Raw genomic sequence first — 25,282 nt, 5'->3', positions numbered from 1 at the left:
TGGTTTTCTGGTTCTCTGAATAAGGTAGCTTTCCTTGCCACAACACCTTGTCTCTAGACTTATTGGCTGTTGTGTGACAAGTGATATGAGCTTGGACTCAGCTACTCATAGCCTTGAACAGTCTTTCTGTGTCTGATTACATTCAAGTATTGTTTTCATCAGGTTTGACTTACAGGTTATCTAAATGGGCTTCCCATAAGGAGAAGCAATCACACTACAGAAAATTTTTCTTTGTGTCTTTGGTAGCTGGTCTAAGAAACAATTATTTTAGGTTGGGCAACAGTAGCTCGTGCCTGTAATCCTAGTGCTTTTGGAGGATGAGGTAGGAGGCTCACTTGAAGCTCGTTCAAGACCAGCCGGGGCAACATAGCAAGACCCCACCTCTGAAAAAAATTAGCTGGGTGTGGTGGTGCGTGCCTGTGGTCTTAGCTACTGGGGAGGCTGAGGCGGGAGGATCACTTGAGTCCAGGAGTTCAAGGCTGTAGTGAGCTATGACTGTGCCACTGCACTTCAGCCTGGATGACACAGCGAGACCCTATCTCAAAAAAAAAAAAAGGAAAGATTTTACATTTTCTCAAGATAATTCCTAATTCTTATGTTATCTTTATCAGGTTTTTGATTACTTAGGAAAACTGAGCTTTAAAAAGGTTAAGGCTTTATATTCATGTAACTTTCTGTATTGCTATTAAAGTCTTTTGATTATCACTTTTGTGAAATGAATAATTATTATTTTACAAAGACCGGTGGTTCTGTTTTGATCAAATGTTTTGAGGCTTTAACATTTTGACAAATGTCCTCAAAATCTAATCCTAAATTAAGTTTGAAATGTTGCTAATTCTTTATGTTTTGTTTTCCAGAGTCAAGAAAGCCTTTTTTTTTTTATTGAGACAGAGTCTTGCTCTGTCACCCAGGCTGGAGTGCAGTGGCGCAATCTCAGCTCACTGCAAGCACCACCTCTTGGGTTCACACCATTCTCCTGTCTCAGCCTCCCAAGTAGCTGGGACTACAGGCACGTGCCACCCCGCCCAGCTAATTTTTTGTATTTTTAGTATAGACGGGATTCCACCGTGTTAGCAAAGATGGTCTCAATCTCCTGACCTCGTGATCTGCCTGCCTCAGCCTCCCAAAGTGCTGGGATTACAGGTGTGAGCCACTGTGCCCGGCCCACCGTTTTTCTTTTTGAGCTATTTATAGCTTATAGAAATTGGATTTACCTTTCTCTCTGTACCTAATATCTCCAGGATTTAAAAAACTATTCAATCCCTCTGGGCCCAAGGACGATCATGGAAGAAGTGGGCACAAAACACCTTTTGATGTAATAATTTTACTTTTAAGGAGTAAAATTAGTTCAGATCCTCCAAATATAGGTACACAGATGCCTAAACAGCTGATGGCTCAACACATAGAACTTATCGAAAGGTCAGTTTTGTACCTTTGCTATTTGGCTTTTGGTTTTGGCTCTTATGTTACTTAAAAGGTTTTAAGGGTTGATGAATGCTTGCCCACCTCCATTACCATCTGGCCTAAAACATTTAATTGACTACAAGTCTTTTGGCTTTGAATTCCTTAGCCACAGGGATCCTAGCGAGGGTTAGGATGGACCTGGGGCAGGTAGCCACAACACCCCCAGCAAGGATATGGAATAAAATAAAAGTTTGGCCATTTATGCTGCCTTTGGTATATCTTGGCCAAATGGGAGAATGTCAACTAAAAATAAAATCTTAAGCCCCCTGCTGACTGAATGGCCCCCTCTTGGCTAAGGGGACCCCAGGAGATCGAGACCATCCTGGCTAACACGGTGAAACCCCGTCTCTACTAAAAGTACAAAAAAAAATTAGCCAGGCGAGGTGGCGGGTGCCTGTAGTCCCAGCTACTAGGGAGGCTGAGGCAGGAGAATGGCGTGAACCCGGGAGGCGGAGCTTGCAGTGAGCCGAGATTGCGCCACTGCACTCCAGCCTGGGTGACAGAGCGAGACTCTGTCTCAAAAAAAAAAAAAACAAAAAAAAACTTAGTCTTCAGGTATAATGTGATGGGAAGTCAAATACACCTGATTATACCCTCTCCCTTTTGTGGTTTAGATACAACAACTAATCAACACTAATGTTAAAATAGAGGTCATAAGACTGACATAACTGAAATTTTGTGGCAATAAAATACCATATTATAAACAGGACCTAAGGCCATGCCAGGCAAGAGTTAAGTCATGAATCCTTACACTTAAAGAATGAGCTATATTCTCAATGACACAAGGTTTCTCTTTTTCTCTAGCAGCTAAGCAAGCATTGGCCTTAAGACAAACAATATTAAAACAATTGCAACTCATCCAGTACATAGATGCTGACTAACTGAACCCCAGTTCCACCAGCCATAACTATAGCTTTGATTGAACAAAAGACTGATTTCACTAATTTTGTCCTGATAATAAGACTGCTGGCCATGAACTGGTTCCAGCTGGTTATAGAGATTATGCATTTGCATGCCTTTGTGTTCTGAAAAGACCTTTTGATGTATAGGGCCTAATTGTAGTGCATTTAAATGTTACATTTTCACCTCAGGGTAAACATGGGTCATATGCAACATGCATGTTTGTACAATGCGCATGTGTCAGGATCACCTTCATAAATATTTGTAGCTTCTCCTGTAACATACATAAATTGAATATGTATGCTTAGCCAACTCTGAACTCATGGAGAGACCATGAGTTTGAGGAATTGTTGAGTATGGCTCTCCTTTGAGACATCCCAGGGGTGATATCAAATGGCAGGTGCATAAATAAACCTGGGTGAAAGGTTTATGTGTTATTTGCAATTGGTGAGTAATGCGACAGGTATGAATGAAATTAGCCAGCGAGAAGGTGGGCAGCAAGAAAGCCCTGGACCCTAAGCTTTAAGGACAAGCAGCAGAGGAGGAATCTGCAGAGGAGACCCCAAAGGAGTGGCCACAGAGGAAGGAGGAGAGCAGCAGGTGTCTCTGAAGTTGCAGGGAGAGACTGTTTAAGAAGAGATGGTGAGCGACAGTAGTTGCTGCTGCAGGGTGAGGTGAGACTTGGGTTAAAATGGAGACATGCAGGCCACTGGTGCTGTCAGTGGGAGCTGTTTTGGTGATTCAGAGGGGTGGGAGTCCACACAGGGATGGGTTGATGAATGATGGGAAGTGCTACGATGTGAATGTTTGTGTCCCCCAAAATTCATAGGTTGAAATTCTAACCCTCAATATAATAGTATTAGGAAGATGAGCCTTTGGAGAGGTGATTAAGTCCTGATGGGATTGATGCCCTTATAAAAGGGGCCCAAGGGAGCTCTTTTTTCCCCTTCCGCCATGTGAGCCACAGCAAGAAGATGCCATTCATGAACCAGGACAAAGGCCCTCACCAGACACCAAATCTGCCAATGCATTGATCTGGAACTTCTCAGACTTCAGAACTGTGAGAGATACGTTTCTGTGGTTTATAAGCTACCCAGTTTATGGCATTTTTAAATAGCAGCCTGAACAGACTAGGATAGAAAGTAAGAAGATGAAGACAACGTAGTGTAGGCAGCTATTTTGAAAAGTGGAGGTGTAAAAAAGGGGAAAGAGGGTGATAGCTGGAGGAGAATGAGGATCAGGTGAGAAGTTTTTCTCTTTCTTCCTCCTCCTTCCCTCCTTCCCTCTCCTCCTCCTTTCCCTGATGAAATGCTTAAAAGGTAGCTTAACTCTTTGTTCGGGGCTCAGTCCTTTAGATGTTAATCCAACTAGGTCGGTGCACCTAAGTAATTAAATAATTCCTCCTCAACCCCTCAGTCTCTCTGATTCCTTAATTATCCCGCTGCACTGCCACTCTTTTCTAATGATGGCAGGGAGTTGAGTATATCTAAATGCATAGAAAGCACTCAGTTGAGAGGAAGAGTTAATTAACACAGTAGGATTCCTGGGAGGGAAGGAGTATACAGGGCTGGAAACAGCAGGATGAAGCAGCCCCTCCACTGCAGCAGGAGGAAAGAAGGCAAGGCGTGTGCAGGTGTTAGTGGTTGATTTGCTTGGCGTTGGAAGCTGAGGGACTGCCTGTCTAGTGGCTGTTATCTTCTCTGACAAGTGGGAAGCAAGGACCTCTGCTGAGAGTTGGGGATGGGAGGGGGTTTGGAGGCATGAGAAAAATGGAGAAGCTCTGGAATCATTATGGAAAGTGGGAAGAAGCTGGCCAGGGAAACCAAGAGGATTTCTGTGAGGAATGAAGACATTTAATGGCTGGAGATCCTGACTTTATAGGAAGCCAGTTGGCCTGGTTCTCTGACTCCTCTTACCAATACCACAGTGTCAGCTCCTTGGATACAGATGCAGAGAAAGTATATAGCTGGCTTCATCCAGGGTTGGGGTGATCAAAGATGAGGGACAAAGGAATTTAAGGTCTTAGCAAAAATATTATTGGACCGGGAGCAGTGGCTCATGCCTATAATCCCAGCACTTTGGAAGGCTGAGACAGGAGGATTGCTTGAGCCTGGGAGGTTGAGACCAGCCTGGGCAACATAGTGAGACCTCGTCTCTACAAAAAAGTACAAAAATTAACTGGGGTATGGTGGTGCCCACCTGTAGTCTCAGCTACTTGGGAGGCTGAGGTGGAGGATTGCTTGAGCCCAAGAGGTTGAAGCTGCAGTGAGCTGTGATTGTTGCCACTGTGCTCCAGCCTGTGTGATGGAGTGAGACTTTATCTCAAAACAACATCAACAACGAAAAAAACTGCTATTGAATGAAAAACTGTGGAATGTAAGGTGGCTAGAGAAGTCAAGACAGGACAGAATGGATGATCTGAAGAAAGCGGAGGACCACGGCAATTGAGAAGAGTGAGCAGAGCTGGTGGGAACAGTTGAAACACAAAGCTGGAAGACGAGCTGGCTGAGCGTGGGATGCTTGAGACAGTCTGGAGGGGGAGCAGTTATAAGTGATAAGTCCCAAGTAGGACGTGGCTGTGGATAGCTGAAGCAGAGGAGGGGTGAGGTCGTTGGAAATGGGACCTCAAGGATCTGAGAGGCCAGAGTATGGCCAGGTCACCATCTGCGTGGTTGATGATGTCATCCAGGAGGTTGCAGAGGGCAAGGGGTGGAGGAAATCTGTAAACCAGGAGCCAATGTCTTTGATAAATGACAGGGCGGGAACTGCAAGTCCAGTAATGACAGCAGGGAGTGTGTGGAGGGTCCAAGGCAAAAAAGCAGGGCCTGAAGGGAAGAGGGTCTTCTCCCAGTGTCCACATCAGCCTGGGAGGTGAGTGGATCGGTTTCCCCATAACACAGGAGGAAGCCAAGACCTAGGAGGGTAAGCAGTGTGTCATGATTTGCAGATGGTTAGTGGCAGAGTGGGGACTTGCATCTCTCCTGCACCATATCCGGTGTTGCTCATGGGTACAGTTGCTGGACTTGAACTTGGGTGGGTGCCCTGCCCCAGAATCTCACTTCTCTCCACCTCGAGCTGGAGGGCCCCTGCATTGCTGGAGGAATGTCCATCATGAATCTCAGGAGAGTGCTTAAGAGTGATGCTGTCTCCTTTCCCACCATGACTGCAACCTGTCATAGCCAGCAAGGGTGACTGACCACCCACCCTTCCTCTCCCTCTGCTCTCAGCAAACCCTAGAGGAAGGGGAGCAAGGAGCAGGGAGAGAACAAGTTGGGGGACTGTTGGAGATGGGGTCAGCCTAGGGGCTGCAGCAGAATGTGAGTAACACCAGCCAACTTTCTTGAGCATCTACGATGTGCTATGAGGTGCTTTGAACACTGCTGGATTTTGTTCTCTAGTCAGCCCTATGAAGTGGTAACTATCATCCGCACTGTTCAGATGAGGCCACTGAGGCTGCAGAGAGCTTAGAGAAGGACAAGCTGAGGGCTTCACTTTGTGACTCCTTCTCTGTGGCTATGGGTATCGGGAACAACTGGGAGAGCCAATGGGATTCAAAAGAAGAATCTGTAGAGAGTGATCCAACCCCATAGAGCTTTTCTATGGGGAAAGGGGAGCTTTTCTAAGCCCCACGTCTAGTATAGTTTAGACACCCAGTACAGTGCAGCAGAACCCTCACGTCTATTTTTGGTTAAGTTTCCGGACTCTTCAACAGCAAAGACAGAGCCAGGAGGTCCAGAGCAGTCAATGTGAAGCCCTGAGCTGCCAGTAGATCTAGGCCCCCTGGGGACCCAGCACTCTCCAACCAAACATGTCCTCACTCCCACATCTATCCCCTGCCTCCCACCACGTATGCAGCACCATGACCCCCATGTGGTCCTGAGCCCAGCAGTGCATACAAGTGAGACTACGAAGCATGAATAACCTCACCAGGAGAGAGAAGTGGAACAATGACTCTGCTAACTCATTCTGAGGCTGCAGGCAAGTTGCAGACAAGATTTGCAGAGACCACAGGGCAGGAAAGGAAATCAACTTCTAAGAGGGTAACAGCGTCCAGAATAACAGCCGCTGTCTTATTTCTCCTGGTTTCCACCCCAGCGCACAGCCTGGGAGGGGAACAGTTGGAGGAGAGATCCTGAGATCAGAAAATGGGCAACACAGCTAAGCACGACCATGCATGGTCTGGAGCTGGGACAGGCAAGGGGCCTGAAACCATGTCTTGAAGGTTGGCCAAGGGCCCTGGAGAAGCTTAGTTGGAAGAGAGAAGCCACATATGCGACTCTTGAAGGAATCAGAACCAGCCCTATTTTCTGTGCCCACAATGCAGATCTGAGGCCCATGAGAAGTGGCGTGATGGGGAGAATCTGTTTGAGTTCCATTCTAAGGAGGAACTGTCCAGCAGTTCACACTGCCCAACAGGGCAAGTGCCCTCTGAGGTGGTGAACTCCCCTACCTGGGGATAGTCCTGCCCAGGTGCTCAACTGTCAGGGAGCTCTCTGCCGTGGACAGGGCTGGGCTGACTCTGTGCCTGTCGAGCTCTGGTGTGTCCTGACTGCCAGGTGGCCTGACCTGTCACTCTCCCATTTCTGCTGCACAGGTGGGGGAAAATACAGAAGGGGAGGTGAAGCTGCCAGGAGAGCCTCTCCTCCCCTCTGAACTTGGGCCTTCCCATCTCCCAGGCTGGGGATGGAAAAGAGAGAGTATGAGGATGCTTATCAGGTCATCTTTTGACCCCCTTCTGCCCGGGGTCCAGTTCTTCTCACAAAGGCTCGCCAGGATGCTACACAGAGGCCCTGGGCTGCGTCACCTCTCGCTCAGGGAAGTGGAGCGGGTGGGGGCAGAGGGAAGGGTCATATTGCCTCAGCCCTTTCCCAGCGAGGCAGAGCTGGGACATGAGAACCAGGCAGGGGAAGCATAAATCCAGTCAGATCCCAGCCCTCTCATCTTACTTCAGATCCCACAACCTCTGGAAATCTCTCAGGACATAAGTGGTGCTCAGGGCTTTTTCTTAAAAACCCCAAATCCCACTCTCCTCCATGATAATGAGCCCAGGGAGATTCAGATGTTGAGACAAAGGCTGGAGTGGTCAGGGGAGGTTCAGGGTGGAGGGAGGGAAGGCTGGGTAGCATGAAAAATCTGGTTTGTGCTCCTGTGAAACAGGCATGGATTTATTCTTGGTGTCAGCAGTTTAGTAGAAAACTCTTATCATGGCCCCTGCCCAGGGGGTGGTGGTAAAGAGGTAGAAATTGGACTCACTGAGGCTTAGTGCTTGGGAGCTAATCATCTCTTGGCCAGTCCTGCTTCTATTCATTAAAAAGCGAATGGGGCTGGGCATGGTGGCTCACGCCTGTAATCCCAGCTACTCAGGAAGCCAAGGTGGGAGAATTGCATGAGTCCAGGAGTTCAAGGCCAGCTTTGGTGACATAGAGAGCCCCTGTGTCTAAAAATATTTTTAAAAAATTATCCAGGCATGGGGGCACACACTTGTAGTCCCAGCTACTTAGGAGGCTGAGGAGGGAGGATGGCTTGAGCCCAAGAGTTCGAGGCTACGGTGAGCTGTGGCTGGGCCTCTGCACTCCAGCTGGGTGACACAGCAAGACCTTGTCTCAAAACAAAAAAAAGCAAATGAGCAAGCAACTGGTGAGATCAACCATGGCCACGTCTCTCTTCAACCTGTCCTCCTTCCCTCATCACACTTCACTCCCCATCCCTGGAGAACCCCAGCTGGCTCTGGAGGAATTTACCAATCAGATGGGGCACTGAACTCTGCTAGTAGAGATGAGCAGCTGTGGCCTTGAGAGGAAAGAAAAACCCAGAATGGAGTTTTGTAACCGTCCAGTGCTGCCTTGTGTGGGCGGACTCTCCAGAAGGGATAATTACTCAGAGAGCTCTGGGCAAGGGATGGGCAGGAACAGAAGAACCTTGGGATGGAGGTGGGGTAGAGGTTGGGGTGAGGAGAACCAAGCATCCTTAGTTGTTTGTTCTGGGAACCTTAAAGGAACAGGTATTCAGCCATGGGGTTGGGTGATCCCAACCTGAGGCCTGTTTAAGTGGTGACCCAGGAAAATCGAAGGCAGGTTATACAGGTCTTGGGATCTGCAGGGGCCTGGGGCAGGAGGGGATTGGCATGGGGGTTGGGGGCTTGGTGGAATAGCCTGATCGAAGGGTGTTCCTAAAATGAGATGCACCCGATGTGGTGGAACCAGACATCAATACCCTGAGGCATGAAAGCTAGAAACACAGAAAAATGCTTTTCCTCAGTGGCACCAGGAGTCTGTTTTGTTATTGAACAAGGTTAAGCTGGAAGGCTCCTTTTCTAGAGGAGGGTTTGGCAGCAGAGCAGTGGAGTGTGTGTGTGCATGTGTGTGTGTGTGGTGTGTAGGGGGTGACAGAGGGGTGGTGATTCTGATAGGATAGTGCTAGGGGTTCGTGTGCTGAGTGTCACCAGCAGAAGCATAGCTGGGATGGAGGATGGCTGTTAGGGACAGGGTTTGTACTATTAAAGCAAAATTATCCAGTGCCACTTATTAAAGCACAGTAAGGCAGACTTTACTCAGGACTTTTGAGATAGATACAGGGACCACTGCAACAGGTTCTCGCAGTTGGGAAGAGAAGTTGGGCTCAACTCCAAATACAGCATGGGCAAGTGAAAATGTAAAGCCAAGGAGCGTGGTGGGGTCAGTGGATGAAAATTACTAAGAGGAAACATCAGGGGCGTGGGGGCATTCTGGCTAAACTCATCTAACAGGATTCCCGCCACAGACAGGCCAGGGTGATCAGACATCACCTGTGGCATGGTGCAGGCTGAGGAACCTGGTCAGATATCCAGGGTGATCAGATATTGAGGGTGGGGATTATTTGCTAAATTGACTTAGCAGGGCTCTTTGCTAAAACTGGATTTTACAAGGAAGTGCCCAGATAAACCTAGCAGAAGATTTGAAAGGCATAACTAAAGTTTGGACAAGCAAAAATTCTTTGTCAGCACCTCAAGAATACATTTCCCAGAAAATAGACCTCTCTCTTCCTCCTTCCCTGCCTGCCTGCCCGCCTCTCCCATCCTTCCTTCCCCCCTTTCTCCTCCTCCCTTCCTCTTTTCCTTCTTCTTCTTCTTCTTTTATTTATTTATTTTTTTTTTGAGACAGAGTCTTGCTCTGTCACCCAGGCTGAAGTGCAGTGGTATGATCTCAGCTCACTGCAACCTCCACCTCCCAGGTTCAAGAGATTCTCCCTGCCTCAGCCTCCAGAGTAGCTGGGATTACAGGCACCCACTACCATACCTGGCTAATTTTTGTATTTTTACTAGAGACAGGGTTTCACCATGTTGGCCAGGCTGGCATTGAACTCCTGACCTCAGGTGATACACCAGCCTCAGCCTCCCAAAGTACTGGGAATTACAGGCATGAGCCATCACACCTGGCCAAAATTTTACACATTTGTATTACTCTTCTTTTGTGATAAATGAGAATTTCTCTCATATTCCACCCCGTGGTTTTTGACAAAATCAAAACTCAGGTCTTTCCTGCTTCCGGGCCTGGGTGTGCAGGAGGCATAGAGGTCACAGCAAGCCCCAGGCCAGCTCAAGCTCTGTGCTGTCCACCCACAACTGCTACAGAGGGAGTCTTGGTGCCTAAGGAGTGGCTGACGGTAGGGAACAACAGCCAAGGAGGTATATCAGACAGGTTGCTCATCAACTCCCAGCCTGATTCTAGAAAGAACTCCACTCTCCAACCAGTCCAGATACAGAGGAGTCCCTTAGTGGACCAAGGACAGACCTTTCTCCCACAGATGGCCCAGGCACGTAAAAAGCTAAGAAAATAAATGGCGGGTTCACCACCTGGTTGTTTCGATATTGAAAATATTGATGATTCTCTTAGAAAAGTTATACAAATGGATGTGGTCTTGTTTGAGATGAACCAGTCGGATTCAAAAGTGGACAGTTCAGAATCCGAGGATGAAGATGACAGCATCTCTTGTGAAGTCATCATTGATAACATTAAGCTTCTTAATTCTGAAGGTGGAAAAGGCAAGACTGAAGTTTTGGATAGTCTGGCAAGTGAAAACAAAAACAAAAACAACCTCAGTATTTACAATAAATAATTATTGTTCACTGTCTATTTTGGATTAATTTCCTTTCTTGTGTATTTTGTATTTTTATTGTTTAGCATTGCCTCTCCTCTTCTATTTCTTGTTTTTCTGTGAATTTATTTATTTATTTATTTTTAAGACAGGGTCTCACCCTGTGGCCCAGGCTGGACAGCAGTGATACAATAGTGGCTCACCGCAACCTCAATCACCCCAGGCTCAACCAATCCTCCAACCTCAGCCTCCTGAGTAGCTGGAACTACAGGCGTGCACCACCACGCTTTTTTTTTTTTTTGTATTTTTTTTTTGTGTGTGTGTGGTGACAGGGTTTCACTGTGTTGCTCAGGCTGGTCTCAAACTCCCGGGCTCAAGCAATCTGCCTGTCTCGGCCTCCCAAAGTGCTAGGATTACAGGCGTGAGCCACTGCGCCCAGCCTGACCTTATATATTCTGCTCAGATCCTCCAAACCCCTTCCCACCAGGTCCAACATCCAATTTATGGCGCAGTGGGATTTTTTCCAGGGAGCTCTGCCTTGTTGCCTGGGGACCTCTCTCTGCTACATCTCTGTGTGCTGGTGCCTGGGAATTCCTCTTTCTCAGTTTACATGTTTGTTTAAATAGAGCTTCCAAAGCTCCTGAGAAAGAGTGCATGAGAGTAAACACTTCTAGCCCTGACATGTCTAAAAAGACCCCCATTTGGACCTTATTCTTGATAGTTCAATGTGAAAAGAATTCTAGGTTGGAATTATTTTCTCTCTGATATTGGAAGTTGTTTTTCCAATATCTTCTTCTTCTCTTTTTTTTTTTTTGAGACAAAGTTTCACTCTTGTTGCCCAGGCTGGATTCTCCTGCCTCAGCCTCCAGAGTAGCTGGGAGTATAGGCACCCACCACGCCTGGCTAATTTTTTGTATTTTTAGTAGAGACAGGGTTTCACCATGTTGGCCAGGCTGGTCTCGAACTCCTGACCTCAAGTGATCCTCCCACCTTGACCTCCCAAAGTGCTGAGATTACAGGCGTGAGCCACTGTGCCTGGCCATATCTTCTTATTTGAATGAGTCTGATGCAATTCTGATTCTCAACTCCTTCCATGGTTTCATCCCAAGGGGCTTCCACTACCTTTTCCTTATGCCTGGCCTGGGTCTTTTTTCTTTCATGAGCTGGACACTCAGTGAGCCCTTTCAATTTGGAAATTCATGTCCTTCCATTCTGGCAAATCATCCTGCATTAATTGTTTGGTCATTTCTTCCTTTCCATTTTTCTTTCTCTTTTCTTGGAACTCACATAAGTAGGATGTTGCAATTTTTGTTTGTTTTTCTACTTTTCTTATATTTTATCTCTTGATTTTTTTCCTTTTCTTTCTTTTCTTTTTTTTCTTTTCTTTTTCTTTTTTTTTTTTTTTTGAGAAAGAGTCTCATTCTGTCACCCAGGCTGGAGTGCAGTGGTGTGATCATGGCTCACTGCAGCCTCAAACTGCTGGGCTCAAGTGATCCTCCTGCCTCAGCCTCTTGAGTAGCTGGGACTACAGGCACCCGCCACCACACCTGCTTGATTTGTTTTTGTTCTACTTTCTAGGAAGTTTCCTTAACCTTATGTTGCAATTTTTTTTTTTTTTTTTTTTTTGAGACGGAGTCTCGCTCTGTCACCCAGGCTGGAGTGCAGTGGCGCGATCTCAGCTCACTGCAAGCTCCGCCTCCCAGGTTCACGCCATTCTCCTGCCTCAGCCTCTCCGAGTAGCTGGGACTACAGGCGCCCGCCACCACGCCCGGCTAATTTTTTTGTATTTTTAGTAGAGACGGGGTTTCACCGTGGTCTCGATCTCCTGACCTCGTGATCCACCCGCCTTGGCCTCCCAAAGTGCTGGGATTACAAGCATGAGCCACCGTGCCTGGCCTATGTTGCAGTTCTTTTATTTCTTTTTAAACATTTTGATCTCATATTTTTAACTTCCAAAGGCTCTTTCTGATTCTCTGATAACTTCTGTTTTTATTGTATCCAGTACTTGTCTTACAGATGCAAAATTTTCTTTTATACCTTCAGGGATCTCACAGTTTTGTTTTGTTTGTTTGTTTTTCTTTTTTTTTGAGACAGTGTCTTGCTCTGTCGCCCAGGCTGGAGTGCAGTGGCGCGATCTCGGCTCACTACAACCTCCGCCTCCCGGGTTCAAGCAATCTTCCTGCTTCAGCCTCCTGAGTAGCTGGGACTACAGGCACGCACCACCAGGTCTGCCTAATTTTTGTATTTTTAGTAGAGATGGGTTTCATCATATTGGTCAGTCTGGTCTCGAACTCCTTACCTTAGATCCATCCGCCTCGGCCTCCCAAAGCACTGGGATTACAGGCGTGAGCCATCGCGCCTGGCCTATTGTGTTTAAGAAACAAGATCTCCTTAAGTTTCCTAGGCTGGTTTCAAACTCCTGAGCTCACGAGATCCCCCGCCTCAGCCTTCCAAAGTGCTGGGATTACAGGTGTGAGCCACCACACCTGGCCTTTTTTTTTTTTTTTTTGAGACAGAGTCTTTTTTGCTTTGTCACCTAGGCTGCATTGCAGTGGCGTGATCATGGCTCACCACAGCCTTGACCTCCCAGGCTCAAGCGATCCTCCCATCTCAGCCTTTAAGTAGCTGGGACTATAGGGTGCACACCACCATGCCTAACTACTTTTTTATTTTTTGTAGAGATGGGGTCTCTCTATGTTGCTCAGGCTGATCTTGAACTCCTGGCTTCAAGCTATCCTTCCTCTTTGGCCTCCCAAAGTGCTGGGGCTACAGGTGTAAAGCACCACACTTGGAAATATGGGACATTTTGTAATTTTTTTTTTTTAACCACACATAAAAAATTGTATCTGTTTTCTGCAGAAAGTCTGTTTCCTCTGTATTTGTGTACTTGGTCTACTCTTCCAACTTGAAGTTTTCTTCAAACTCCTGTCACTCCTTGACTTCATTCATGGTTAAGAGGGAAGCAGGTGGAGGGGCCTAGAAACTCAGAGTGCATAGGCAGAACTCATGGGCAGGTACACCCCACTCTAGGTAGGGGTTCCAAGCTGGCTTTTTTCTGGGGCACCCTCCAATGTCAGCCTCTGAAGGTCTTTTCTTTGGGGTCTTTGGTCTCCCCTCTGGGGAATATAAACCTTGCTGCCTGCATTCCCAGCACACAGAGAGGGAGGGGGCTTACCCAGAGAGACTGTCACATGGTCCTGCTTTTCAGCCACTCTCTTTATTTTTTTTTTTGAAACAGGGTCTTACTCTGTCACCCAGGTTGGAGTGCAGTGTTAAAATCTTGGCTCACTGCAACCTCCGCCTCCCTGGTTCAAGCAATTCTCATGCCTCAGCTTCCTGAGTAGCTGGAATTACAGGCGCACACCACCATACCCAGCTAATTTTAGTATTTTTAGTAGAGACAGGGTATCACCATGTTGGCCAGGCTGGTCTCAAACTCCTGACCTCAAGTGATCCGCCCACCTCGGCCTCCCAAAGTGTTGGGATTACAGGCGTGAGCCACTGCGCCTGACCTTCAGCCACTCTTTATCCGCATCCTGATTATGCTTTCTGTCCCCATGACTGGAGCGTCTCCACTGCAGTCCTTGAGAGAGGAAGCGTCTGGCCTCTTCCTGGCGGAGTAGCCTGGTTGTGTTGGCTGCGGGAGGGGACTTGGGAAATCTGACTCCTCTATGTGCAGATTTTCAGCCAGTCTCCCTGTTTTCAGTCCAGGTGTCATCCCTACCAGACACTTCCACACGCCAAGGCTTGGTCCTGGGCAGGAATCAGTCATGTCCTCTCGGTAACCCCCTTTGCTGGCTTCAGGTTGTAGCTTCCTTTGCTCTCTGCCAAGCCCTCCATACAATTTCCATCTTCAAAATCTTGTTGACGTTTCTCATCTGCTCTGGTTTCCTCTCCCTTCTCTTTGTCCTTGAGGGTTTATACCGTTCTTCTTCCTTTGCTGTCTTCTAAGGGGCTTAGGGAGTGAGCAAACACAGATGTGTCCAAAGTGGTACTTTTTAACATTTTATGAAGGTAATATGCTGCAGGGTTAATTGTAAAGACTATTGGGCAGATATTAAAGGAATCATAAGAAAGCAAAACCTGAGAAGGTGATGAAAGTGGGGAGCTGTTTGCTGTGTCTTGGCTTCCCCAGTAACCAAAAGCAAACCTTGTCCCCAGGCTCCCCATTCTGCACCAAGCAAGAAACCATGATGGGTTCTGATGTCTTTTAAAATGTAAGACGGAAGAACAGAAGAAGGCACAGGTGAGGAAGGGCACACTCTTTGGACTTGACATCCTTCCCCTCCCTGTGACCAATTCTAGACCTGGGAAGCTGCTGGCAGAGAGAGAAGGCAGGCAGGGGCAAGAGCAGATGCCTGGCCCCCGGCATGTGGTCAGAGAAGAGGAGACCTGCCCTGGGGATTGGTGACTTGTCTGTATTGTCACTAGTGTTGTGGAGAGGCCTGCAGATGGGTTGGATAGAGTGACATTGCCTGCCAGACTGCTTCCCAAGACAAATCATTCAGGAAAAGGGTCGGGTCTGATACCTGGCAGTGCTTTCTTAAGTGGCGTAGGGGCTGCAGTGTGTAGGAAGCTAATGGTGTTTGCAGTTAGAATGTGGGAGTCTGACTCTTGGCTCTATGGCTTTACAACTACTTGAGCGCACCACTTAACCTCTTCAAGCCTCGGTTTTTTCTTTTATACAATGGGGATTGTGCTCCCACCTCATGCAGTTGTGAGGACAAAATGAGGTAAGCCTTTGCTTGGCACGTTGCAGGTACTCAAAAATGGCTCGTGAATGTGGTAAGAGCGATACTAGAGGCAGAAATCTCCCTGCCTCCCTCTCACCCCTGCCCCCTACTTCCTAGCCCACATCTATTGTAAATGACTTACCAAAAGGGATGGAGCCTGGGAAGAGATCCTCCCACTTCCACTCACAAGGGATGCCCAGGCCCTGCCGATTTCTCCCCTTTGGGCACTGTCCAGAGACCCCAGGAAGAAGTAGGTTCGAGTGCCCGCAGGCAGTCCTACCTCCAAGTGTTTGGGCTCTGGTGCCCCACTCTCTGAGCCCACCCAGAAAGGCTGGAGGGAGGGAAGGGAAACGCTGGGGCTCTTCACAGCCTCCAATCTTCCCCTGTCCTTCCCTTCCATCTGGATAGCAGGCTCATAGGCTGGGAACCACATGAAATCAGAAATCCCTTTTGTTCCACAGAGACTCCCCATCTTTTCCCAAGACACGAGGCCAAGAACCGCAAAGCCCAGAGTCTCAAAGGCAGCAGTTCGGGCTGCTAGCAGCATGGGATGGGCATTCAACCCCCTTCCAGCTGTCTGCTGAAGCAGGGCCTCTGGTCAGCTAGACGAGAGATCTTGGGGGACCCTCGGGTTGCAGCAGTGCTGACAAGGACTGGAAGATGATTAGAGGAACCCACACCATACACAAGGTCACACAGGCATGTGCATATGAACATGCATGCAGTTTCTTATATTGACCCCCCGCATACATGCCCTCTCACACACAGGCCAGCTTCTCACGCCAGAGAACACATTTCACTCTCGCACACTTGAAGCGGCACAAGCACTCCTCCCATCTGCCCAAGCTTAAGCTTGTGAGGAAGAGTAAATGGGGTCACAGGAAGTTTTGTAAAAATTCAGAGCAGAATTCAGGAAACCATCAGCTTCTTCCTATCCATCATCAGATAAACGATTGCTTCCAGGCGCTAGGAGAACAACATGCTTAATAGAATAGGTCTTGAGTTGATGATTCCTCTCCTAGAGGTACAGAGACACACCCCAGAGTGTTTAGGGATAAAAAGCCCTTCTAAATATCAACATCATGCTGTCATGATGCGTGATGATGTGCGCTCACAGCAGTATCGATAATTTGAGAGATCCTGGAGAGCTGTTTCAAGGGTAGAGATGGGGGAGCAGGTTGTCATGTTCCCATGACAGCCTATCTCATTGCCATAGCAACACAGCTCTGCCTCCATCCTGTGGAGTCCAGGTTTCCATAGTGGGTGGAACACTGTGGCACTTCACTGTATGGAGATGGGTCCTATGATCCCTCTGGGAAAGAACATTTTCATCCTACTCTGTGCAGGATAGGGGTACCCCGAGGCTGTTAAGTAGTGCTGTGTTTTCTTGTCGGCAGGAGGGTGGATTTCCTGGGGCTTTCCCACTGACAAGCTCTACTTCTTCCTACCACAATTTCTACTCCCCAGCTATTGCGCCCCCAAGTAAGTCCCCGTGAGGCAGGCTACCCTTTCTTGATCTGCACCTGGCTGACTCAGATGGAAACCCTTCCATGGCAGAGAAGCATGACAGGTCAGTGGGGAAGACAGGCTCTTGTATCAGACCTATTAGGCTTGGAGCTCATTGCCGATGTGCCTGGAGCGAGTGATTTATCCTTCTTGACTTCAGGGTTCTACCTGTAAAGATGGGGCTAATGCATGCCCATCACCCTGGTTAGTTATGAGGATGAAGAAAAGCAATATGTGTAAAGACCCAACCTGGCTCCCCGGAGGGGAGGGGGAAGAGTGAGTGGCTGGTCCACTGTTGATGCCCTTTGCATCCCAGACCCTAGCAGAGGTCTGACTGTGGGGCTTGGGTGATATTTAAGCCTCAGTGGACAGGGCAGTGATTGGCATCATCTTCCAGATCAAGCTGCCCAACTTCCGTGGGAAAGGGAAAGGTACTTAATCAGTCCATCTCCCCCATGCCACCCTTATCCCCCAGTACTACTCAAAGTGTGGGCAGTGAGCCATGCCCCTCTGCAAAATGTTACCCATCCTCAGGGAGATAAGTCTGGGCATTCTGAGGACATCTCCAGAAATTTTTATAGAAATTTGATATCGCTGAAACATTCCAGCAGCATACAATTTGGTCTTCTCTTTTGTTGTTTTTAAATTTTTCAAGTTTTCAGTGATCCATTTTAATTTTTTTTTAAGTACCAATCTGCAATGGATTGGAGAACTAACCGCCTGTTCCTTCATTACATCTAGTGTGAGAAGCACTGACCTTAATGACACCAGAGGCCTCTTGAAATCAGCTAACCATCCAATGAGGATGGAAGGGGAACAGCCTCATCAGAGCTGCTTGCAAAAATGAGCCACAGACCACACGTCAGTGAGTTATGCAACATTTCTTTTATTGCCTCGGATTGGAAGCTCCAGCGCCCCCTCCCTTAGCCCTGTGTCCCCCGCCCCCCCACCCCGCCCCGCATGCTCTGACTCCTCTAGGGTCTGAAGTTCACTGCTCCGCACCTGCGCCCTCAGCCCCGCCCAGCGCTTCTGCCGTGGTTCCCGGGTGCCGCTTCCCGCTTGCCGAAGCGCAGGCCGAAGGAGTTCCAGTTGTAGTTCGGCAGGTCCTTCTCCCTCTGCACAAGCACCGCGCCCTGGGGTGCGGGGATCTGGCGGCTGTGGGGGGCGGACAGGCCTGGCCGCTGGGGGCTCCCGGAGCTCTCGGGGGGTGGGGACAGCGAGGTCCCCCGACGGCTCAGCCTGGCAGTAGCAGCTGGCTTCCTCTCGGTGCACGGCAGGCTCTGCTCCCAGGGGGCCAGGAGGCCCAGGGATTCCAGCTGCTGGCCTAGGACAGGGGGCACAGAAAGATGAGGCCGGGGTCCGGGAAAGATGGCTTTGCAACACCTCCTCTCATCCCATCCTATCCTTCTTTTCCTTCCTTGACCTTTTGGAAGCTCAGAGCTCAATGTCATGCAGAACCAGCACGATCATCTTAGCTAGGATGATTAGGCCCTAGGCGCCTCCCTCTTCCAACATAGCTTCGATTTAGAATGTTTGCCAGAATTATCTTAAATAACTTTCATATTACATTACTTCCTTTTAGGAAACAAACAGGGTAGGGCATGGAAATAAAGAAAACCAAAGCATTTGCTGAACACCCAGCTCTGGGCCCCTTCCTGGCTGTGAGCAGCCTGGGCAGTGGGGCCATGTTAATTCATCTCTGTATCTCTCATAGTGCTTGAAACAGTGGCTTGCTCATAGTGGGGCCTCAATAAATGCTTGTTAAATACATAAAAGCTAAAAACGTGTAGTAACAGAAATCAAGAAAGTGGAGCTAAGTCACTGTGGCCCCACATACCTGTGTTCCAACCCTCTTCTTTGATAAGAATTGTGACCGCCCCCGCCCGCCCCCACCCTCCGGCCCAATAAGCTACATAAGGACTCAATGAGAAACAAAAATTATCTAGGTCACCTTAACTGGCTCTCTTCCTCCATCCTGGGTATAACTCCTCTCCTTCATTCTGAGGATTAACAAGGCTAATTTGGAAGGCACTTCACATGCAAGGCTCATTAAGTTCACTGTACTTTTTGGCCGTAAAATAGGGCAACTAGCTCTGCGTAGACAATAACCCCAGCCCACTGCGGCAAGAGATTAGTGGAAATGAGGCCTGGTGTGTGAATGGGTGTGAATGGATGTGCTGGGGCAGGAGTTGGCTTTGAGCCCTGCTCCTCCGTGCCCTGGCACATTCTGGAAAAGAGGAGTGTGGACCTGGTCCAGAGTTAATGGCAGTCGCCTTCGAGGTCCCTCAGCCCTTGCCCAGGGCCTGGCTGAGATAGGAGGAGGATGGCTTTCTCCCCAGTTGCACACACTAGATCAGTAGTAAATCACTGTTCAGGCTGCTGTTGGTGACCTCACCTAAAGCCTTTTGCCAAAAAGAGCCAACAACCCTATGTGCCTGGGCAGTGTGGGGTTATTGTCTGGGGTAGCCTCTCTCACCCAGAAAAATGCCTGATCCCAGGACAGAAGACATGCTTGGCAAATGACACCCAGGGCCATGTCCTCTGTGCTCTGGAAGGTCTTATGGGCATAAATGATGACATCAAATGTGTAGAGGGCATGCCCCAAGTTTTATAGCTGGGGGAACTGAGGTCCAGAGAAGCTAAGTCATGGGTTCTAGTTTGCCCAGAAAGCTGACACCAGGAAGTGTGCCAAGCCACAGCTCCTGACTTGGGGACTAGTATTTTTCTAGCTTGTACCACTCACCAGACACACTCCTGGGGAGCCCTGACACCTGCTGGGTTTCCACAGTGTTTGAGCGACTCTGGGGAAGTCTCTTTACCTCTGTGGGTCTCAAATTTTCCAGCTCATCAGTTCCCCAATGAACTGGAGACAGTTCATTGTCCCCAAAAGGTTAATAGGTATCAAATATCTGTCCTTTCGTTTAAATATTTTTTTTAATTCTCCACAAAGAATCTGAGGTCACCGATAAAGGAAGGTTGCATATGAAGTTCCTTCTCAACATCGGCACAGAGAGGTTGCTGATGTAGAGCAGAGAACGCAGTGTGAGGAAACCATGAAGGAGCTCAAGGGTTAACAAGCCCTGGAACCTGGGTGGGCGGACTGAGGCCATCACAGAGGCAAGGCATCCCTCACTTGCAGGGATAACGGGACCCCCTCAATGAGTTGCACGTGTGCCGGTCTTAGATTTCCACCAAATGCAATGTTAAACTCACACCAGTCAACTAGATGGAAAATACGGGAAAGCTCATTTTGTAACAACCCACTTGCTCCCTCCCACTCCTTTCCCCAGAGGATACATACCTGTGGGTCTAGAATTCTCCACAGAGGCCACCTTTTCTAATGGCTCCCCAAAGTGGGTGGCACAGAAGAAAAGCAGTAGCTGCCAAGAAACCAGTGAGTTCATCTTGGTGAGAAGAGGCAGGTCCTAGAAGTGCCTTGAGGCTGAGACAGAGAGAGGGAACAAAGACTAGGTCAGGCACAGGATCTGGGCTGGGTGCCAAAGGGACAGTCCTCCAGGAGAGGGGCAAGTTCTTGCCTTTGGAGGCTCCTCATCCCTGGTGGAGGGATGCGTCTAAACAAATATATCAGTGAAATGGGATTGAGACTCTTTACACAGTGTAGTTAAAGCTGAATTCATGCTAGGTGAGGGTCATCAGGGAGGGCTTCCTGGAAGAGGTGAGGACAGTAAAGTTAGGAAAAAAGGAAAGACCCAATTTGGTGGAAGGGGCAGGACTGCTTGGGTCAGAGAATGGCCAGGATTCTGAATCTCAGGGTTGCTTGAGAGGAATGTTTGAGAAAGGTGGGGTGAGATGCCGTGTATAGGAGTGACTGGGGAGGGGTGAAGTAGGGCAAGGACTTCAGGGCACTGAGTGGGGGACTTTGAGGTTCCAACATTCTCTCTGGAGCCTGGCAGCAGGCACTTCTTCCTTCCATGGTGGGTTCTGCACAAATCCACAACTTTCTGTGTTCCACTCTCCCCATCTATATGCTTGAGTCTGACCTTGTTCTCTCCTGCTGTAAGAGAAACTTAATCCTTTTTCTTTTCTAAGGAAAAAGAAAGAAAGAGGCAATCATCTTGCTCTCGTAGCCCTTCACAGCCTTGAAGACGGTCATTAAATTGTCTTATTGCCTATCATTCATGGAAAAGAAAAACCTTTCCTTGATTTATCAGGTCAATTATCTCCATAGTCTATTCTTTGTGGACTCTGAGAGGCTATGAATTGAATTGGCCTCATCGTTTTGGCTGCTGAGATGGGAGCCATGTGCCCTGATCTTCGCACCATTTCCCATCACCCTGCCTTGCTCTGCCCCACCGACTCCCTACATACCCCGCCCCACCTCTTCCAGCTCCCAAGTCTAATTCCTTTTTGAAAAAGTCACCAGACACTTTGAGACTGTCCAACAAACATGATTAAAGACAAAAGGCTGGGGAGGCAGGAGCAACGCCAGCTGAGCAAAAAGATTGTCCTGGCCTGACCCACAGCCTGGAGCCGCTCTCCCTGGGGAAGAGGGGCTGGGGGGTGAGAAACTTTTGTGCCCATCAGCTCCTAATGGTGGCTCAGGCCCATGCATCTCTCTGCTCTTGCACCCGCACCCCCACCCCCCATTCCTCACCCAGCTCCCTGCAGGACTCAGGCATGGAGTAAAGAGTAAGAACCCTGAAATGGAATGAGGAGTACTTGAATCTTGCCCCAGCTCTGCTTTCATTCCCTGTGAAAAGTGAGCAAGTCACCCCCATCTCCAGACCTCATTGGTCCGTCTATAAAATAAGAACCCTGGATCAGATTGGCCACCAGCTGCCTGCTCAGAAGTTTACTTATCCTTGCAGACTTTGATACTGTGACAAGTTGAAACCCAGACCACAGCTTTCTGCATTTACCTTAAGGCCCAGGGCTGGGGCATGGAGTAGAGGTAGGATTAATTCATTGGAGAGAATAGTGTAAAAGCATTTCAGATCGTGGATGCACAGGGTCTGGGTTGATTTGGAAATCACTCCTTGAGCACTGACTAGGTGCTGGTGCTGTGCTAGGTGCTAGGGGTGCACAGGTGTGCTAAGACAGAGTTGCTGCCCCCAAGATCTCAAGGCTAGCATGAGAAATTGACTCATCAGCAGACCATTTCAAAATAACACTGTGAATGACATACTGGATGCATGTGAATCCACAAGGGGATATGGGAGTCCAGGGGAACCCGACCTAGGGGGCCCAGGCAGATTTTTGGCAGGGGGTGGCACTTGAGCTGTTTCTGAGCATGAATCGCTGAAAGGTTTACAGAAAGTGTTCCCAGAACGGTGCTAAGGCGCTGGAGCAGGGGCAGCGGCTGGGTGCAAAGGGAACTTCAGGCCCTCTAGCTAGACAAGAGGATGGAGCTTTGCATGGAGAGAAAGCGAGTGACAAGGCTGGGGGAAGGGGCCCTGCAGGGGCTTCATTCTGGAGGGGTCTGAGCCAGACAGGAATGTGTGTAGATGTACATTTGAGATGGAGCATTCTGGTTCTCTGTGCGGAAGCAGGGTGGTGGGCCAGGAAGGAGGGCAGTGGGCTTGTGTGGTTAGAGGGTGGTGCTCTTTATTCCAGCTCCCCTTTCCCCCCGAGTGCCTCCTTCCCATTGTGGATGGCACTTACCATGTGCGCCATGGGACAACTCTGCCTGACCCCAGCACACACACAAACACACACACACACCCCCCACACCACACACATACACCACATACACACCACACATGCACACACACCACACACATATATATGCATACCCCCATACACACACATCATACACACACACACACACCACACACATACACCACACACACCACACACATACACCACACACCACACACATATATACGCATACCCCCATACACACACATCATACACACACACACACCACACACATATACACACATACACCCATACACACACATCATACACACACACACCACACACATACACCACACACACCACACACCACACAATGCACACATACACCACACACATATATATGCATACCCCCATACAAACACATCATACACACACACACACACCACACACATATACACACATATATATGCATACCCCCATACAAACACATCATACACACACACACACCACACACATATACACACATACACCCATACACACACATCATACACACACACACACACCACACATACCACACACATACACCACACACACCACACACACACACCACACACATATACACGCATACACTCATACACACATCATACACACACACACCACACATACCACACACGCACACCACACACATATACACACATACACCCATACACACACATACACATATGACACACACACCACACACGCATACACACCACACACATATACACATATACACCTATACACACACACCACACACACCACACACGCACACACACACCACACACATATACATGCATATACCCATACACACACATCATACACACACATATATACACACATACATCCATATACACACATCATACACACACATACACCACACGTACCACACATGCACATACACACCACACAGATATATACCCATACACCCATACACACACATACACCACTCACCACACATGCACACACATGCCACACACATATACACACATACACCCATACACATACATCATACACACACATACACCACACACACCACACACACACACATCACACACATATACACACATACACCCATACACACATATCTCTCATACACACACACACACACACACAGATTCCACTGCCCAGCCCATCAGGGCACTTAATATATATGGTAGAAATGAATTATTCGGAAAGGGGCCATGAGTGGCCGACCTACTGTAGACAATTTTTGTGGTTCCCTCCACCCTGGGGGGTTTGTATCCAGTGAGTGACAGAGAAATTCCAGGCATGGTTGGAAAGCTTTTGGAGTGAAGCGGCCTCTAGTTCTTACTGGGTAGGTAGATGCCCTTGGTTAGGCTTGTATGTGCCATCTGTAATTTGGGGGAGCTGCTCAGAGGAGCCCCATTGCTCTCGAGAGCCCCGAGGGGTTCCCCAGGTCCATCCAACAGTGTCTGTGGTCTCTAATTCCAGCCACAGTGTTTATTTATTGCATGTATTCCTTCCACAGCAAGAGAGAGCCCTCGGGATCCCCAGAGTGTTAGCTTCACAAATAAAGTGCAACTCAGTGTATTTGCCCAGGCATTCCAGGACAATCTGGCCAGGCCGGTAAACAGGAAAGATCAGTGTCTCCCTCCCCTGCCTTTGCCTGCCCAGATGCATCTGTCCATCTTAGAACGGTTTCTCTGCTCCCCTCCAGAGCATCCCCAGGTCAGGGCAGACCCCCTTCCCAGGGGTGGACGCTGCAGTGTGCCTACCTTGCCTCAGTCCTGGCCTGGCGGGAGTCTGGCTGAGCCTCAGAGGTGACGAGACCACCTGGCTGGGTGAGTGTCCAGAGGGTGGGCAGCTGGGCTCCCGGGCTCAGAGTTCTCCCCAGCTCCCTGATCATATCCCTTTTATAAAGCCCGGGGTGACGTCTCCAAGCACAGGCCCCTCCTCCTCCTCAGACCCTCCTGGAGAGCACAGCACCTTGGGAGGCCTCTGCTTCCGGGCTCTGTGACTGGAGGCAGCCTCTCCTCCTGCCCCATCTGAGCCCTCCGAGGCAGGACTTTCTCCTTCTTACCAGCTCTTTCCATCCTCCACGCCCTCTTCCCACCCAGAGGACCCATCCTGCCCCCAAACAACATAGAAATGGGCTATCTGAGGAGGGCGGGGAGAAGTGTCAGTATGAAATGTCTTGTTTCCTCTCCGAAGAGCCACAGACACACCTAGTCTGAATTAGACGTAGAAAAGGACAGGAAGAGGGGAGGAGAAGGGCACAGGCTGACCCAGGGGCTCCTCACATCCCACACTCCCAGCTCTGAGGGAAGGCCAGGTCAGCGCGGGTCTCCAGGTGGCTCCTAGACTGTGCCCTGTGACTGGTGCAGGGTGGTGGTGGCGGAGATTCTCTCCTTTTTTCTTCCTTCCTGCTTCCCTTCTTTCCTCGGTTACTGAGCGCTTCCTCAGCTCAGGGTTTTGAGGTGAATAGGCTATGGCGTGCGTGGTCAGAGACCTTAGGTAAGCAACCAGCTATGAGCAAGGAGGACGAAATGGGAGCTGCAGAAGGTGGATGCACCTGGGAAGTGCCAGGGGTGCAGAGAGGGGACTTCCAGGTGGCAGCACATCCAGACAGCCTGCTTGGGGGCCCCACCTCTTTGTCTCGTGGCACCCACCACCATACCATTTTGTGACTGCTCAGGTACAGCACTTTGAGGACAAGGACAGGCCCCCTTCCCCTGTACCCTCGGCACCTACTCCATTGCTGGGCACATACAGAGAGGGCCCTCAATAGATATTTGCAAACTGCATGCATCGCAAGTGACTTTTGTCTCTTTCTTGAGCCCGCAATCACTCTCTATACCCTTGGACAAGGGGCTCTCCAGGGCAGGGACTGTTTCTTCTATCAGGCTGGGAGTCTCTGAAGGCAGGGGCTATGTCTCCACCCTCAGACAGGACGCTTTCCCAGCACAAGCTCGACCTGGTCGTCCCCTAATGCTGGAGAAGCATGCCGG

General features: G+C 49.0%; 1 protein-coding gene across 1 annotated transcript; it reads right to left on the bottom strand.

The window, feature by feature from the left end:
* Positions 1 to 17,542: 17,542 nt before the first annotated feature.
* Positions 17,543 to 24,349, bottom strand: KISS1 (KiSS-1 metastasis suppressor). Its single transcript, XM_055234148.2, has 3 exons — positions 24,050 to 24,349; positions 19,978 to 20,118; positions 17,543 to 18,000 (listed from the first exon to the last, which is right to left on the bottom strand). Exons 2-3 carry the CDS (start codon positions 20,078 to 20,080, stop codon positions 17,687 to 17,689), a joined length of 417 nt encoding a protein of 138 aa, XP_055090123.1. The 5' UTR covers positions 20,081 to 20,118; positions 24,050 to 24,349; the 3' UTR covers positions 17,543 to 17,686.
* Positions 24,350 to 25,282: the final 933 nt, after the last annotated feature.

Source organism: Symphalangus syndactylus, chromosome 19 (assembly GCF_028878055.3).
Source record: "Symphalangus syndactylus isolate Jambi chromosome 19, NHGRI_mSymSyn1-v2.1_pri, whole genome shotgun sequence".
Lineage (NCBI taxonomy): Eukaryota > Metazoa > Chordata > Mammalia > Primates > Hylobatidae > Symphalangus > Symphalangus syndactylus.
The sequence above is the reverse complement of the archived record's forward strand: the minus strand, read 5'-3'. Positions and strand labels throughout refer to the sequence as shown.

Bases quoted from the DNA above. Each gene is read 5' to 3' on its own strand.
- KISS1 (XM_055234148.2), bottom strand. From the start codon at position 20,080: ATGAACTCACTGGTTTCTTGGCAGCTACTGCTTTTCTTCTGTGCCACC. The intron at 18,001-19,977 runs GTATGTATCCTC...CCCCTGTCCTAG, and splicing joins GGAGAATTCTAGACCCACAG to GCCAGCAGCTGGAATCCCTG.